Source organism: Grosmannia clavigera (genome assembly GCF_000143105.1).
Source record: "Grosmannia clavigera kw1407 unplaced genomic scaffold GCSC_161, whole genome shotgun sequence".
In the NCBI taxonomy this organism is placed as follows: Eukaryota; Fungi; Ascomycota; class Sordariomycetes; order Ophiostomatales; family Ophiostomataceae; genus Leptographium; species Leptographium clavigerum.
In genome coordinates this window covers 251,990-269,633 of record NW_014040778.1, presented here as the reverse complement: position 1 = coordinate 269,633, position 17,644 = coordinate 251,990, and the positions used below count along the sequence as shown (strand labels likewise).

The following is a 17,644-nucleotide window of genomic DNA, read 5'->3' as shown; positions in this document are numbered from 1 at the left end:
GTGACTTGCAGGTGTGCAGGTAAGAATATCTTGCGGAGAGAACGGAGACAGGAGAGAGAGGAGACTATACTTCTAGGATGGCGAGACGGCGAAGGAGTGGCCAGGACGGAAAGGCTACGGGGGCAGCAAGCAGGAACGGAAGGCGGGACCGACGCCTCTGGCTCGCTCTTTCTGGCTACGTACAGGGTCGTAGCGCAAGGCGGCGGGGTTGTGGTGCGAGGTTTGGTGGTCTGCAGCGCTAGAGGACAGGGCAGCAGGCAGGCATTGCATATTACGGAGCACGATACGATACGATTACGGCAGGAGCGAGCTGCAGCGGTGATCCGTCGTGGAGAGCGGCGAAACGGCGAAACGGCGAAACGGCGCGAGTCTCTCTCTGACCGTTTTGGTGCCTGGATACAAGCATAAGGCCAAGAGGCCACGATGGGGATCCAGCACTGGTTGCAGCCAGGCGACGGCAAACGGTGTCCGCTGCCCCGTGCCGATCGAGGCAGATAAGGCGAGATGGCATACGCCATAGACTACTGGTCCCTGCCCAGCCTCACAGCCTTTTCAGCTGGTGGCTCACGGCCAGCACAGTTTGATTGTGATAGCCCCCACCGACGGGCGCTGAAACGGCGCTTGCCTCACGTAAGATAAGATATTATTGAATTAGCGGGCTGGGGGCCATTGAAACAAAGCGGGCGTGACCATGACGTCTCTGGGCCTGCCGTAATTAGCAGCAGATCGACTTTGTGCCACACTATCTCCCCCTGCTTTCATCTCCCGAACCAACACGACCACAGACCCAGGGCGAACCTCGCAGCCGCCTCGCCGCCGCCACTGCTGCTGTCTTTAAGCATTCCGTCGAATCTGGAGGCGCTCTTTGTCTGCTGGCCATCTGTTTGAGCACAGCAATCGGCCACTGCCCAAGCCGTTGGGTCGATCTCCTGAGAGAAGTGTAGCAATCAAGCGAAGCCAAACAGGATTGAAAAAGAACGATTTCTCCCGACACAGACACTCGCACTCACACACTCACACGGGCTGGCCGAGCCACAGCCATGTCGACCAACTCCAATCGCATGTCTCGGCCAGGCCGCAACAGCCTCAACAACTCGCGGATGAGTGCTCGTCGGTCGCGGGCACTCTCGCGCGGCACCCTTCTCGGCGATGTCAGCACCGAGGACGGCTACAGCTATGCCCTCCGCATCGCCTTTCTCAACTATCTGCTGCAGCCGAAGAAGAAACGGAAGGAGTACGTGGCGGCGGCGCCGAAGCCGGTGTCGCGGCGGTATTCAAGCAGCGTGGGCGACATGATGAAGGAGTTGATGCCGGCCAGCTCGAGCTCGGGCTCGGGCTCAGGCCTGGGCTCAGGCTCGTCGAGCATGAAGCTGCCGCACAGCTTCCGGGCGGCAATGGAGAAGCGGATGGAGGGCGTGCTGCGTGGAACGGAAAAGATGCCGGGCTACAGCGACGCGGCCGTGAAGCGGACGTTTGGCGAGGCGTACACGGCCTTCACGGCGCTAGCGTTCCGCAAGAGCATCGACAAAGACCGCAAGATCGAGCCGCTGATCCTGATCTTCTACACAGCCAGCAGCAAGGCGCAGGGCCGCGGCAAGACAGCCGAGGAAGACGCGTGGAAGATGATGGTGGATCGCCACGTGGCCCTCTTTGTACGGCTCGTCAGCAGCGTGCTACGCGACCAGGGCAGCGATCAGAGCCGGCCGGAGCTGATGGCGCGGCTGGCATCGCTGGAGAAGAAGCTGCTGACCAATGACCAGGACCTGTACATCGACACGGGCCAGGTGGGCGAGCACAAGACGATCGAGGTCGAGGTGCCGCTGACATACGAGGTCAAGGACATGCCGATGGTGCAGACGGTGGCGCGGCTGTTTGGACGGCCGCTCGAGGACGTGCAGGTGGACATTGACCGCGACATGTCCGAGTGGACGGAGGAGGCGGCGCTCAAGGATCTCAAGAACTACCAGCACCGGCTGACGAGCAACATGCCAGGGGCGCTGCGGCGCCAGGACTTTGACGTCGACAGCTCGTTTGAGGAGTGGAAGAAGACGGAGGTGCACCAGCTGACGCAGCTGATGCTGGACGTGCTACGGGCACGGCCGGAGCTGGCCAAGACATCGTCGGGCCTGGCAATGCGGCCGACTTCGGTCTACTCGGAGAGCCAGGCGTTCTCAGACCTGAGCCGGATGCTCTCGGCGACACCGGACGGCGACACGGGCGCGTCGATTGGCGGCAACGACCTCGGGGCCGACGGGACCTTTGGCTTCTCAGCGCTCTCGCTGGTCGACAGCATCGGCAGCGGCATGACCGAAGAGGACATGCCGGACTACACGTTCATCCCGCCGGACCCGCGGGCCTATTACCGGCTCATACTCAAGCAGGCGATGACGCACGACCTGCAGCACCCCGATGATGCGGGCGCGATGGTGTCCGAGGCAGTGCCACTGCTGCGGCCGTCGACAGAGCTGCTGATAGAGCTGGCGGTGCACTGGCGGCTGCCCCAGCCGTCGCGGTCGGTGCTGCTGCTGGACGTGGCGGCGCAGAAGTACTTGGAGGACGAGCTGCCGGCCGAGGCGGTGTACGAGATCTTTGAGGACGTCAAGCTCAAGGCGAGCGTGGACCACCTGGCACACAACAAGAAGGCGCCACACATTCAGCTGTTTGGCAGCCCGCTGCAGGACATGCCGCACAGCCGGTGGGCGCTGCAGGACTACACGGCGTACCAGCAGATCCTGGGCAAGATGTTTGAGGCGATGCTGCGGGAGCTGCTGGAGGTGGCAGCGCAGTGCTACGAGGCGAAGCCGAAACCGATTGGGCCGTCGCTGATGTTTATACGGGACCACTGCCAGGCCGACAGCGCCTTCTCGGAGCGAGCGGAGGTGGTGGAGCAGTTTGCCGAGGCACTTCGGACAGCGATGTGGGAGCGGGCGGCAGCGGCGTACCGTGAATTTCTGGACAAGAACATTCCGCAGCTGGAGGACGACTGGGACTTTAGTCATGTGGTCAACCTGGGCAAGGCAGTGGTGGGCCTGTGCGAGCGGACACGCAAGCGGTACCGCAAGAATCCAGAGATCATGGGGGTCAGCCCGTTCAACGAGCTGGTGGTGACGGTATTCCCGAGCTTCGAGCAGGACGCGCAGGCGATCATCGAGCGGGTTATGGAAGTGGCCAAGGGGCGGGGCGAGGAGGTCAACGTGCAGGACGGCTTTGATCTGTACCACGAGCTGGTGGAGATTCGCAAGATCCACGTGGAGTCGCTGCCGGGACGGCCGTTTGCCTTTCACATCGAAGGCCTGCTGGAGGACTTTGTCTGGCGGTGGATCCGGGGCGCACAGGAGCGGATGGAGCGGATCGTCGAGGAGGCCATCAAGCAGGACCCGTTTCAGGTGCGGGCGCCAGCCGAGGATGAGGTGCCGACGGACGAGCAGCGGCACAGCGTGTCGATCATGGACACATTCCAGGCCTTCAATCAGAGCGTCGACCAGATCTACCAGCTCGAGTGGGACGACGACGTGCACCACGCCACGTTCATGACGGCGTTAGCAAGCGCCTTTACCGGGGGCATTGGGCGGTACTGCGAGATTGTCGAACAGCAATTTGTCAGCGAGATGGACCGGCCGTCGGAGCAGGAGCTGAGCGCGGCCAACAAGACGACGCAGGAGCGGTGGATGCAGTTTGCCAAGGACGCGCTGAGCACGAAGGAGAAGGCGGTGCCATTTCAGTTTTACCCAGAGGTGAGTGAAGAGTGTGTTTGGAATGGTATGGTCGTTCGACTGCTTACATAAGCAGTCATTTGTCAAGCTCAACAACATCGAATACGCCATGCAGGCTCTGGACAAGCTGGAGAAGATGGTCAACGTGGACGGATGCGCCGAGGTGCTGCGACGCGAAAACGGACCGATCAAGCCAGTGGACCGACGCAACGCCAAGTACGTGTTCACGATCAAGATTGTCGAGGCCGAAGACCTCAAGGCATGCGACCCGACCGGGACGAGCGACCCGTACGTGGTGCTGGGCGACGAGTACCAAAAGCGGCTGGCCAAGACGCGAATCGTGATGCGCAACCTGAATCCGCGCTGGGACGAGTCGGTGGAGATCACGGTGTCGGGGCCGCTCAACATCATCGCGACGATCTGGGACTACGACACGTTTGGCGACCACGACTTTGTGGGCCGGACATCGCTGAAGCTGGATCCGCTGCACTTTGGCGACTTTCTGCCGCGCGAGTTCTGGCTCGACCTCGACACCCAGGGCCGACTGCTGCTACGGGTCAGCATGGAAGGCGAGCGCGACGACATTCAGTTCCACTTTGCCAAGGCGTTCCGACACCTCAAGCGGACGGAGCGCGACATGGTGCGACGGGTGACGGACAAGCTGGTAGCCCACATCAACGAGACGCTGTCGTACGAAGCCGTCAAGGCGCTGCTGAACCGGGGGCTGGCCTCGTCGATGGCAGCGCTGTGGCAGAAGCGGGCGAGCAAAGCGCCAGCAGTGACGGCAGCCGAGGTGGAGAACGCGCTGCAGCCGCTATTCACGTACTTCAACGAGAACTTTGCGGTGATGAACCAGACGCTGACACACGCGACCATGATGGCGGTGATGACGCGGCTGTGGAAGGAGGTATTGATGGCGCTGGAGGCGCTGCTGGTGCCACCGGTGTCGGAGAAGCCGTCGACGCAGAAGCCACTGACACAGCCGGAGCTGGATGTGGTCTACCGCTGGCTCGAGCTGCTGTTTGACTTTTTCCACGCGCGCGACGAGAACGGCGAGGTGCTGGGCGTGCCGGCTGATATTCTCAAGTCGGCCAAGTACCACGAGCTGGCCTCGCTCAACTTCTTCTACTTTGAGACGACCGAGAACCTGATCCGGACATCGGAGCGGATGGCGGCCGCGACGGCGCAGCGGGCCCAGCAGCAGCTGCAGCAGCAGCAGCAGTTACAGCAGCAGCAAAACGCAGCGCGGCCGCTGTCGGCGCCGCCAGGATTCCCAGGTTTTGCCGGGTCGGGAGCAGCGACACTGACGGCGAGCGCGTTTGCTAGCATGGGCACGATCCGACGCGGCAAGAGCATCATGATGAGCCGCAATCTCGGGACGATGCGCAAGGCCAAGGAGGAGAAGCGACGAGAGGCGCAGGCGGACCCGTCAGACGACATGATCCTGCGGATTTTGCGGATGCGGCCGGAAGCGGCCGGCTACCTCAAGGAGCGATACCGTCAGAAGGAGCGGATGGCGGCACATCAGGCGGCCGCCCTGATTGTGCGGCAGAGCATCAACCAGGGCTGGTCGGGGCCGGCGTTTGGGGGAGCGACGTACAGTCGAACATTGCCAGCAAGATGAGGGAAGTGAGGGGAGGAGATGGAAAGGTGTGGGAGGTGAAGAGAAGGTGAGATGTGAAGTGTGAGGGTGATGGAAGTGCGAGACCGTTGAGAAACACGAGCGAGGATGTATAATGCGTTCTGTCTTTCTTTCATCTATGCAGCGAATGTAGCTAGTTTTGGTTCGGCCGTCAGAAGGCAAATCCGAGTGTTGTCCCGTACGCATTGTCATGGCAGCTGGCGAGCGGCCGTCTGATTGGCTGCAGGCAGAGCCAGCAGAGAATACGGAGTACGGAGTACAGAGAGCTACAACGTACGGCCGGCCAGCCGTCTTCCACTCCCATTTGTCCCCTTCCCTTGCCCCTGCTGCCATCCACCCGTTGTCTCTTTGCCGGTGTTGTTGGCCGCGGTTGCGCCCAGGCGACAGTTGTCTTCGCTCCTCGCTCTTCGCCCTCGGCTTTCCGGCTCAGCTGTCGCTTTTTGTCCATTCTGTCCTTGTTGTCCTTTTTCGGTCTCCTCTTTTCGCCATGTTGGCCCTCTCGACCGGCCAGCTGGCACCAGCCGGGTGCCGGCTGTTGCCGGCTGCAGCCAGCCTGGCGGTGTGGACGTGGGCCAGGTGGCGCCGGCCACGGCAGCAGCTGCTGGCGACCCCACCCCCGCCCAGTTTTTCTCGCCCAAAAGCGGCCGGTCAGCGGGTGCTGTCCTCGTTCCTGTCCTTTTCGTCTCTGTCCTCGTCTTCGTCCTCGTCTCTGTCTCTGTCCTCGTTTTGTCTCCCTTCCATCCGTCGAATCCATTCAAGCACACTGCCCACCATGGCGTACACGATCCGCAAGATTGCGGCGCCCTACACGCTGGAGCACCGGGTGTACGTCGAGAAGGACGGCCAGCCGGTGTCGCCCTTCCACGACATTCCGCTGTATGCCAACCCGGAGCAGACGGTGCTCAACATGGTCGTGGAGATTCCGCGCTGGACCAACGCGAAGCTCGAGGTGCGTGGTTTCTTTTCTCGCTCGCTCGCTCGCTCGTTTTCCATCTCTTCTCTCCCCTCTCTTTGCTCTCTCTCTCCCTCTCCCCCCTCTCTTTTCCTTCGCTAACCCCCCCAGATCTCCAAGGAAGAGCCCCTGAACCCGATCAAGCAGGACATCAAGAAGGGCAAGCTTCGCTACGTCCGCAACTGCTTCCCGCACAAGGGCTACCTCTGGAACTACGGGGCCTTCCCGCAGACGTGGGAGGACCCCAACGTGGTGCACCCCGAGACCAAGGCCAAGGGCGACAACGACCCGCTGGACGTGTGCGAGATCGGCGAGCTCGTCGGCTACACCGGCCAGATCAAGCAGGTCAAGGTGCTCGGCGTCATGGCCCTGCTGGACGAGGAGGAGACCGACTGGAAGGTCATCGTGATCGACGTCAACGACCCGCTGGCCCCCAAGCTCAACGACATTGAGGACGTTGAGCGCCACCTGCCGGGACTCCTGCGCGCCACCAATGAGTGGTTCCGCATCTACAAGATCCCCGACGGCAAGCCCGAGAACCAGTTCGCCTTCACGGGCGAGTGCAAGAACAAGAAGTACGCCACCGATGTCATCCGCGAGTGCGCCGAGGCCTGGGAACGCCTCATCACCGGCAAGACCCAGCCAGGTAGCGTGTCGACGTGAGTTTTTTTTTTTTTTCTTTCCTTTTTCCTTTTTTTTTTTTTTCTCTCTTTTCTTTCTCTCTGCACCCCGCTAACTCTTCAGTGCCAACGTCTCTGTCGGCCACTCGCCCAGCCGCGTCTCCCTCGACCAGCTTCCACCTATCCCGGCCAACGAGGAGCTGCCGGCTGAGAAGATTGACGCCTCGATAGACAAGTGGTTCTTCATCAGCGGCGCCTCCGCATGACTACCCTCGGGTCGGCTCTGAGAACCCACAGTCCCGGACGGATGACTGTAGAAAAACCCCGAGAAAAGCAAGAATTATAGCAGAGTGTAGTGTATATTCATCAACAAATGGCAGCTAGAGAGGCTTCTCGGCCTCTTTCTTCGTCACATCTTTCTCTATCCACGTCCGTACAGAAGAGGTGCAACCCAGCCGTAGAAACGCCGCCCAATGCCATTCGCCTGCTTCTGCCGTCTGCGCTAGCCGTCGGCCAGGTCGGCCTGCTTCTGCAGCGCCCGCGAGTGTCGGTCCACCTCCTCGACGACCCGCTTGATGCCCATGGCCTCGCAGTCCAGCTGCATCTCCTTGCCGTCCTCTGGGTGTGCGTTAGAGAGATCAAAGAACATGAACAAACAGGAACAGGAACGCACTGAAGCGCACGTGCAGGAGGCTCGGCTCCGTCGAAGTGCGTGCGAGCAGCTGTGTCGTCACGTTGAGACCCTGTTGTCGAGCCCGTGGCGGCAGCAGTGAGAGGAACAGCCGTGCCGCCTTGGCCCGCGGCGAGAACGGGTTGAAGCGCGTGTTGACGTCGGTAAGGAAGTGCGTGATCATGGCGCCGGCGGGTCTGGCTGGCCTGTCTGCGTGTCTTGGTGGCGAGGGTGAAGGTCTGCTCGAGAGGCTACTATTCCCTCGTCGACACTGCGAATTTTCGGTCATCACGTGTCACGTGACATATGTGGGGTCTAGTCGGAGAACGGCATCCGTGGACAGCTCTTCCCACGACCGACACAACGCCGAACACGACGATCAACCCTACGCCCACACCCCATGGCCTCGCTCGAAGAGCTGCAGGGCCGGCTGGCGATGCTGCAGGAAAGCCTGGATGAGCTGCACGGGCTTACGGAGCGGCTGGGCGCCAGCGCCACCGACGAGGATGTCGTGGCCGATCGGGCGGCCGAGATCGTCGATGGTCTCCGAGACGCGCGCGACGAGCACGAGCTGCTGCAGGAGGACGTGCTGGACCTGGCGGTGGCGTCGGGGACGGTGGTCGACCACGACCGTGCGCGGCTGAAGGAGGGACTGGCCCGACTGGATCGAGAGCTGCAAGCGTACGTGCTTTCTGTCTTTTCCGTTCTTTGTTCTTTGTTCTCTGCTTCTTCTCTGACCTCTGGCAGACACCATGCCACCTTTCGCCAGGCCCGGCTGCGCGCCCGCCAGGCTCTCGAGAAGGCCCAGAGACGAGAGCAGCTGGCCATGCTGGAGGCCTATGCCGATCCCGCGAGCGACGACGGGGAGGATGACGAGGACGAGCGGTCCGACTCTGACGACGACGATGACAATGACATGTCCGATCCGACACACGCCCTCCACCGCCGGTCTACGGCTGCACGCAGCGCCCGGAAGTCGAAGCCGCCCAGCGCTGCAGCCGCTGCTGCTGCCGACGTGACGGCTGCCCTGCGCCAGACCCACGCCCGGATCGCCGGCGAGGTCGCGCGGTCCGACTTTGCCGCTCAGACGCTGGCCGAGAGCTCGCGCGCGCTGGCTGATCTGGGCGAGCGGTATGGCGGGTCCAGAGCAGACGGCGACATTGCGGCATCGCTGCGGTCGGCCCGCCATCTCGCTCGCGGCCTCATGGCTGCCCACAAAAGCGACACGTGGTACCTGCAGACGGCACTCTACCTCGTGGCCGCCACGGCCGCCTGGCTGCTCTTCCGGCGCCTCCTCTACGGTCCGCTCTGGCTGCTCGTCTGGTGGCCAGCTCGCTCCGCCTGGACTGCCTCGGTCGCCGCCGTCGGGCTCGGCGTCCGTGTCGGCAGCGTCGCCGTCGCACAGGCGCAGGGGCCCGATAGTGGAAGCAGTAGCAGCAGCAGCATCATCACAAACGCAGTCACCAGTCTGGGCAGTACAGCCGTCGCACATTCGACCCCGGCCGCGGCTACTCCGTCAGATTCGCTCGTCGAGCAGGTCGGCCAGATCATCAACGACAGCATCTCACAACAACAGCTACACCAGGAGCAGCAACAACAGCAACAACAACAACAGCCCGCAGAACCTGCACAACCAAACCCTATGAAGCGCATGTGGGAAGAAGACGTCGAGACGGCCAAGTACGACGAGCAGAACAAGGACAACCGTCCCAAGGACGAGCTGTGATACTACGAATACTCCGTAATCTTATAATGTAATTAATCGCGTTAAATTGCTAGGCTTTTGTGCTACATAAATACAGCCAACAAACTGGCCCTGCTAAATAAGTGGGCCCATGAGAATATGAACCACTTGTTTCGACAGCATCTGTTCCCTCTGTCGTGCCAACAATGTGTTTGCCATTGCTGCATTTCCCGTGGACCACCGGTACATGAAAAGGTTCAATGCCGGCTCTGTCCTCCCGCCCATCCGTCCATCCTTCGGAAATATCCATGCCTGAAAAAAAAAATCATGACAGTCGTCGTGCCTGATCGGCTCGTAAAAAGGAAAATATGACACAAGGAAAAGGCAAGTCGATCCTTGCTGGTATCTGTAGACATCCACACTGGCTCGTTGTCCAGTCCATCACCCCCGAGGTGTTCCGTTTATACTTCCTCTCTGGTTCTTCTTCTTTTTTCTTTTCTTTCAATCCTTTTCAAAGACGTCCGTCTTCACGGTGCCGTCTTGCCCATAAATTGAGACATCATGGGCACACCTGCAAGCATCATCATGACACGTGGCAAGTAGCCTTCGTTTTTGTCTGGCGCCTGCTCGGCAGGAAGTCCCACCACAGCTGCAGCCACAGGCGTCGTAGGTGAAGATGGCACCGATACCGGACTCGACTGTGTCGCAATCAGCTTGACTGGCACTCGGCCGTGCGAAGGCGCCCTCGCGCGCTTGGGCGTCTTCGGCAGCATGAACGCCACCCTGCTGTAAGACCCGCTCTTCGTTCGTCGATGCACGATCTTGCCTTGAGACCGCGGTGTCGTCTTGCCGGGCGAAGAATGGCCTTCTTCCAGCCAAGATGCTCGCATTGATGAACTCTCTGATTGCATCGGCGTCTGTGGTCGCGTCGTCTTTTCATCCTCCTCATCCTCCCTGTCAGCCTCGTCCACACGACTGGCAGCCCGGTCAAAGGCGTGTGAACCTGTCAGTGCCCCCCGGATGCCCACCTCCACCAGCCTGCTCTCGTGCAGACCAATGAAGCCAGCTGTGGGCATCGACAGCATCCGTCGCTGTCCCAGCAACATTGGCACTTTGTCCAACTCCTCTGCATCGTCCAGTCCGTCGTCAATTGAGTCGACCGAGTCGACCGAGTCCCGTGTCGTATAATCAGCATCAGGGTGCTTGACATCCGAGTCTGCCTCTGTCTCCACGTCTTCCCAGCTCGATGTCTCGCTGACAACCCTCGTGGGCGAAATTAATGCCACCGACGCCGTTGATTCTCTGGCAACTTCCAAGGGCAGAACTGACTTCTCGCTTGCCTCTGTAATGACCGGCTCTTCGCGGATGTCGTCTACCTCTACAGCGGCGGCCTTCTCCAGCTGCTGCTCATCCGAGACCTCCGCCTCAGGTTCCAGTGAAGAAAGAGCTGGTTCTGCAGCTGTTGTCTCCTCAGCCACGACCACGACCGTTGTGGTCTCGGGCTCTGGCAGTTGCTCAACCTCTCCGCTGTTCGCTTCCTCTTCTGGCTCATCCTTCACCGGATCTTGCACGGCCTTTAGGGTCTCGTCCTTGTCCGTAACCGGCATGCTTGGCTCTGGTTCTTCCATTTGTTCCGGCTTAAGATCAGGTAGGTCCCCATCGAGCAGCACTTGGTCATTGTCTGGTGACTGCCCATTTTCGGACTGCTGGATTTCCTCCGATTCAGCCTCATGTGAGTCTTGGCTTCTGTCGACGTCCTGTTCCAGATATTCCACCTCACCAGCTTCTTGGGCTTGGTCGAGGTCTATCTCTGGCTCAGTCAACACGGGCGAAGAACTCGCGTCGAGCTCCGTTTCAGATTCTTGTGCTGCTGTGGTCTCCGAGGCCGATATGGACACGGCCTCCTCAAAATGAGACTCAGAGAGCTCAGAAAGAGCCGAGGTGTCGACAGCCTGCTTTGGTCGTTCTTCTTCTTCGTCCTCGCCGAGAGCGATGGACACTGGCTCTTCAGGGAGGCTGACGTCGGCAGTCTCATACTCATCCTCAAGAGACTCTTCACCGTTGTCTTGCGTCAACTCAATATCGCGAACATCAGTTTCATCGTCCAAATCCAGGTCCGGGTCCGTGACCACATCTAGATCCAGTGTAGGCTTTGTCCTCGAAAACTCTTCTCCGAATGTAGAGTCAAGAATGCCGAAGTTCCGATATTCTAGCTTGTTCGCCGAGTCTGCAACGACATCCTCCGACAAAGGCTGATGCGTAGCCTCAATTTCGCTAGACTCGACACACAGCGTCGAGGCTGCAACATGGTCCAGTGGCACCTCAGACAGGGTAGAGGCAGCTTCGGACGGCTCCTCGCATTTTACTAGAATTGGCCTTGGGGGCGGAGTGTAATCCAAGAGTTTTCTTACACCACCGGTATTGTCATTGAGGAACGGAGTATCGGTATTGCTTTCGTCACGGCTGCTCACGTCCGTTTCCAAGTCAGACCCAAGTATAACGGGCGTGCGCACACTGGACAAGGTGCGGGTCATTTGGGGAGTCTCAAGCAAGCTGGGCCGGCGGGAGTTACCCGCACCAGAGCTGAGAGAAGGGGTAGAGGGTCGTGAAATGTCTGATTCTTCAGTCATCGAGACAGCGCTACCTCTGACAGACTCATCCCGGGTTGAGGGACGCGGCGGTGTTGCGGGCTCCTCGATAATAAATACTGGCTCGAAATAGAGGGCTCTGGTTGTTGAAGCTGCGTCAACAGAGGATTCTTCGGCAGTAGTCGGCCTAGTTGCATCATCAACTAAATCGGCAGCTGCCTCGGGCTCCAAAGCTGACTCGGCGACTAGATCAACGGCTGACTCCACAGCCGGTTCAGTTGGCTCCTGAACTACCGGCTCCTCGGTCACAAGCTCGTCAAATTTCGTCTCATCAACGCCTCGCGCCTCGTCGGTAGCCGACTCATCATGGTGAAGTTCGTAAGCTGGCAGATGGATAAGAATATGCTCATCGAAGACTGCTTGCTCATCGGATGTGACCGTCTCAAGCACGGGTGGTCTCTCGAGAACTACCAACTCCTCGTTGACGGTAGGCCCCTCTCGAGAGGTTGTATCCTCGTGAGAAGTCAGCTCGTTGTAACGGATTGTACTCTCGTAGGCAACTTTCTCCACGGTAACTGATATCTCACTCGGAGCTAACTCCTCCTGAGTGTCGACCGCCGTGTGCAAAAGTGACTTCGTCGATACATCCTCTTCATAAACAGGCTTCGCCTCACTCTCTTCCCCGGACCTATATACCTCACTGGAAACCGAGACATCACATGTAATCAACTCATTAACAAGCTCCTCGCCAGGTAGCTCGTTGATGGTTGGCTTCTCAGTGATGTCAACAACCGATTCCAATGTTGGCTCGGCAGATTGTCCAACAGAAGATCCCACGACCATTTCCATTACTGGTGGGAAACCTGAGTCTCCAATCAGCTCGGAAACTTTAGGGTCAACTGATATCTCGGCTTCCAAATCTGACATGCCAGACTGTTCTGGTAGCGTTGGAGATTCCGGCTTGAACAATTCCGCCTGGGCAATGGTCATGTTGTCCTGTGGAGCAGAGGCTGATTCGCTCGACTGTAGCCATATCAATGGCTCTGTTTCAACGTGCGACTCGAGACCAGCATCGCCGTCCTCGGGACACGATCCGAGCGGCAAGAGGGCCACAGACGTGAGGTTCTCGCTAAGGATCTCGTCATTTTTTGCTTCTTCCACTGGTGTGATTGAAGCATCAATCTCTTTCTCAGATTTGGTGTCTTCAACCACATCACTCTTTGCAGCAGTCATCGACTCCTGACCATGATGAGCTTGAGGGAGGCCTTCCGGCTCAACAATAGATGATTCTTCCCAAATTGGCAGCCAATCAGTCACTGGCTGCACAGTAGTGGATAGATGGACCATAACCCCTGGTTCTGGCCTAGATGACAGATCAGTAGCCTCAGGAACAGGCGACTTGGTCACCTCGAGTTCCACTGGCTCTTGTGCTGTAGCCGTCGTTTCATAGTCGATGTGATCCTCAAACTCTTGAAGCACTTCTGTTATAGGTTGCACAACCTCTTCATCGCATGGCTCCGGCTCCGAGTCGACATCCGAGCCCACATCAGTATGAAAGTTCTCGCAGGATTGCCTGGGCGTGGCGGTGGCCGCGATGCTCGTGTTTGTGGAGGAGGATAGTGAGAACCTATCTGGAATGAGAGGAAACGCACGCCGGCGCTTCGATGTGATCGATGAGGTCCGAGCTGAGTTGGTCCCATCAAATACAAGGTCGTCAGGAAGCTCCACAACGCGGGGCGAAATCGGCCTCACGGAAGGGACACGCTGCAGAGGCGCAAGCTCTCTGACTGAGACATTTCCTGTGTATACGCGTGCAGCAGCCGTTGCCGATTCAGTGACCACGACACCACTGATGGGATCTTCTGGAATGTCGTCGATTGAGCACGTGTCTCTGCAGATTGCATCAAGATCTTGCTGAATGCGTCGTTTCAGCCGAGCTACAGTCTCTTTCATCTGATCGTCAACCGTGTACGACGGCGGCAAAAGAGTGGCTTGATGTGAGCGTATGACCATGACTTCGTCAAAGACCAGATGGCCCCGCTTATGTGCAACAATGTGGATGGATGTGTCGCTGCCACGGAGGACATGAGTAATGCCAGTCTGGATGCGTTCCAGAAGTGCCTCAATGGTGTCCCGAGGGTAGGTCGTCATGTGGTTGAGGGCGAAGCGCGCAGGAGCATCCGTGTACCAGCCAAGGCCATGTAGGGTAAGAACACGCAGATCAAAATCAGGCAGCGCACCAATCTGGCCATCGGCGAAGTCCCTGAAGCGAAGCAGGTTGTTCTGTACGCTCTGGACGAAATCATTGCAGTCGCGGGCATCGGGGTGCTGGAAGAGGCCTAACTTGCTGCGAATGGACCGGGTCAGATGGTCGTAGTCGGGACCGAGATTGTTGGAGATGCGGAGCTCAATGTCAAGGGCATCTTCATCAAAGCTGAGGTTATCCACGCCATCTCGCAGATCCTCGGCAGCATTCTCGTGGAAGAAGACAGCGCGACGGCCTTCCAAGGCATTGTTGACAGAATCAAACGATCTCCAGAGGAGGTCTTCAGCGAGAGGCAAGTTCAATGGTGCCGTCTGCAGACTCTGCAGCGTGATGTTGCGCTTCCATTCAACCTCTGAGCGGGTCCGGCTGTGGCTCCGGAAAGAGAAGTGAATGGAATAGCCAGGGATGGCCTCGAAGGACTGAGAGGCATCTAAAAAGCGCGCCTCTGGGACACAGGATAGGGGAATCGGGTTTCCCACGGCGGTGTGGGAAAGTTCGGAGCCCGAAGACTGGGGTTTGAAAAGATAGGACGGTGCACCGGTCGGAAGCTCTGCCCACTTGAAGGAGGGGTCGTAGCGGCAGAGGAAGAGACCGACGATGCGATGGATGGCAAGGATAACGCCACCAGTACTGGCACGCGTAACTTCCTGTTTCTGGTACGAAGTGTAGACCTTGTCAGCCCAGACGCTGCCGTCTTGTCGTATGATCCGGTAACGCAACTCGTAGCGCAACGGCTTAGCAGAGCACAGTTGGCCATGTCTGCGTTGTGGCAGCAGAGCCTTGACATCCTTGCGGGTGATGAGTTCACGGGAGCAGTGGTCGATACGTCGGAGCAAGCCTTTGCAGAGGCGTTCCGACGGTACGAAATCCGGGGAACTGTTGTATTCGCGGCTGTATATGCAGGGTTCGGGTAGGACATCCGAGCCGGGGAAGCGAGCCTCGATATGGACGACCAGTGGAGCCCTGGGCGCCGCTTCCACGGTCGTGGTGGTTTCACCGGCCGCGGCCGCATGGGAAAGAGTAGCCTCGTCTGACAGCTCTGGCTGGCGGCTCTTCCTTTTGGCGAGAGAGGCCAACTTTCGAAACAAAGTCTTCTTGGTTTTGGGGACGCTGGCACGACCCGCGGAAGACGGTTCGGCCTGGCGGTGACGGAACGAGGCATTCCAGCCCATATCGCTCCGACTGTCTGCGTGTCTGCGTGTCTGTAGTTGATGTTGTGTGATTGGTGAGAATGGCCCCCACGGAATAGTGATGAGCTTTCACCCGATTCTGCCTGGGTTTGCTGTCGAAGCCGTAAGTGAAGACAAGAGGAGGTACTCGTATGGCACGATGGCCTAGGGCCATCGTCTGGAAAATGTCATGAGTCGGGAGACGGAATCAGAGACTGTCTGGGGACGTTGGACCTAGCAAAAAAAGGCTCGACGAGGAGAGAGAGGGCAAGGGAAGAAGAGACGGCATGAAAATAACGCTTTGGAAACGACGGCTTGATAAAGAATCAGCGGAATACGAGTAAACAGGCCGGACAGGTTGGACCTTCCGTGGCTGGCACACCACTGCTGAGCGAATTCTTCCGGGGTGCAGGATCGTCCTAAAGCGGAACCGCGTCTCTCCGGTCCTTTGTACCTTCCTTACGAGGGCTCCCGTTTTAAATGAGTCAATTGGCCCGGCAATGTTGTTTTGCTGGAGCCATGGACGCGCAACGGTGGCCTTTTTTTGCTCTGGATCCGTTTGTGCTGGGCACCACGACCTTGAAGGCGGTCTTCGTGGTACCTCCCGCTGAGCTCCATGTGTCCAGATGCGGGTCATTCTGATCAGGCACTGAGACGAAAAGCAGCTGTCGTCTGGTTGGCCCAGCGAGCATCGTGCTCCGTACTCCGTAATCTTGCTGACAATCCCAGCGGATCTGGACAGCACAAGACGGCCACCAGCATGCCGGCACCGATGAGTCCTGGGGGAACCTCTCTCCACTCTCGCATGCTAGAGCGCGGCCAGGGGGGGCCAGAACTCGCCGTCAGGCCTGTGCTGCCATTGGCTGCTGCGCAGACCCTAGCGACAAAAATCTTCAGAATCAGCCAACAATTCCTGCCGGTTCCGGCTCGCTCTCCGTCTGTCCGCTGTTGCGGCCACCCGCCGGAAGGGGACGAAAAGGCTCGCCCATCCCGGGACCCGTCAGGCCATGCTCAGTCAGGCTGGCGTCTCTTCCCCCCAGGGGCGAATCCGACTTCTGTGGGTTCCTGTGGGTTCGTGAGGAGTAGCAGTGGGCTGCCTGTGAGCTGCAGTGGGCTGCCTATCAGCTGCAGTGGGCTGCCTGTGGGCTGCTGTGCCCATGTGGAGACGGATCGTGGTGCCATTTGGGTGGGGAAACACCGCATGCTTCCAAGCCGTTGCCGGTTAGCAACGGTCGTGGCTACTTAATCTGCGCGAGACCGAGTGGGAACCCGCCTAGAGGCCGACGAATCACACCACATGGACAACCCGAGACCACACGAGACCACATGCGAGCCTTCCAAGAATTTCTTCCTTTACGGGTGGATAGGGCTACTGGGTCGAAGCCGAGGCAAATCCGGACAATCTCTGGCCTAGCTCTCGTCTAAATCGTTGCCATCATGGCCAGTGCTGTGACCAGGATCACGATGAGGTTACAATTGTGCTTGGCCAAATTCCGGGGAATGAAGCCGTGCTCACTCACATGAAAGGGCACGAGACCCCCTGTCCCATGGGATGTGCGGTGGATTTTCGGTGGATACGGGGATGTGCAGACCCGGAGATTTGTACAGAGCAAGGACAAGGTAAAATTCTGCATTGAAAAAGAAAACCCGCCAAATAAGGAAGCAGGGCTACTTTGATGAGACAGAGTTTTTCTTCGCTTTGGCCAACCCCGCTAATAGGATACTTTATATTGCGCCGTTGCCTGGCTAGCAGATTTAGTCGCCGCATACGAAGTGAGTGAGCAGGAGCAAGCTCGCTACTTGTAAGAGATATTCCATTTTCGGCGATGGTAGCTGGCTTTCACTTTGACTGTCTGGCTTGCCAGACCTCTTCCACGGGTCTCGGTCACCGATCTCAGAAGTATGTACTCCGTACCTATGCCGGTTTCTCGGTTCGCATACCGAATACGGCGAAGATGAGACATGCTGCAGATGGACGTCGCTGACTCTGCTCGACGCATTGTATCTTACTCGTTTACCTGTAAAGAGATGTTTCTGTCTATCTGGAATCAGACAAGTTGCTTACAGCAGATCCTGGGGTAGATCTCCAAGGGTTAACGAGACCGGAGAGCGTAATTGCGACATCGTGTTCCTGGCATGCAGCTCTTCACGCCCTATCAGGCGACCGTATGGTTAATGATCCTCCCATGCAATGCAAGTGTTCGCATCGCTTCTTCCAGGCCTTGACTGCCGTGCCCGAATTTGCCTCCTCCGCGCTGAGGCCCTTGGTCTCTCCCCAATCTACGTCGTATCCGACATCTAGGTCCGTTTCGGTACTAACTCCATATGTCTACAACAGCA

The 17,644-nt window shown here is 58.6% G+C and overlaps 4 protein-coding genes across 4 annotated transcripts; 2 read left to right on the top strand and 2 right to left on the bottom strand.

Annotated features, from left to right (window-relative positions):
• Window positions 1-1,040: 1,040 nt before the first annotated feature.
• On the top strand, window positions 1,041-7,193 carry CMQ_8151 (c2 domain containing protein; the record flags this gene model as incomplete). Its single annotated transcript, XM_014315692.1, has 6 exons — window positions 1,041-3,734; window positions 3,790-5,314; window positions 5,867-6,002; window positions 6,115-6,304; window positions 6,419-6,966; window positions 7,052-7,193. The coding sequence occupies 6 exons, from the start codon at window positions 1,041-1,043 to the stop codon at window positions 7,191-7,193; spliced, it is 5,235 nt and encodes a 1,744-aa protein (XP_014171167.1).
• A 236-nt stretch (window positions 7,194-7,429) lies between these two features.
• Window positions 7,430-7,781, bottom strand: CMQ_8217 (mitochondrial ribosomal protein l44; the record flags this gene model as incomplete). Its single annotated transcript, XM_014315758.1, has 2 exons — window positions 7,430-7,545; window positions 7,601-7,781. 2 exons carry the CDS (start codon window positions 7,779-7,781, stop codon window positions 7,430-7,432), a joined length of 297 nt encoding a protein of 98 aa, XP_014171233.1.
• A 216-nt stretch (window positions 7,782-7,997) lies between these two features.
• On the top strand, window positions 7,998-9,323 carry CMQ_8188 (protein transport membrane glycoprotein; the record flags this gene model as incomplete). The annotated part of the gene is made up of 2 exons (XM_014315729.1): window positions 7,998-8,278; window positions 8,345-9,323. The coding sequence occupies 2 exons, from the start codon at window positions 7,998-8,000 to the stop codon at window positions 9,321-9,323; spliced, it is 1,260 nt and encodes a 419-aa protein (XP_014171204.1).
• Window positions 9,324-9,808: 485 nt separating this feature from the next.
• On the bottom strand, window positions 9,809-15,307 carry CMQ_8085 (pt repeat family protein; the record flags this gene model as incomplete). Its single annotated transcript, XM_014315626.1, has 1 exon — window positions 9,809-15,307. The coding sequence occupies one exon, from the start codon at window positions 15,305-15,307 to the stop codon at window positions 9,809-9,811; it is 5,499 nt and encodes a 1,832-aa protein (XP_014171101.1).
• Window positions 15,308-17,644: the final 2,337 nt, after the last annotated feature.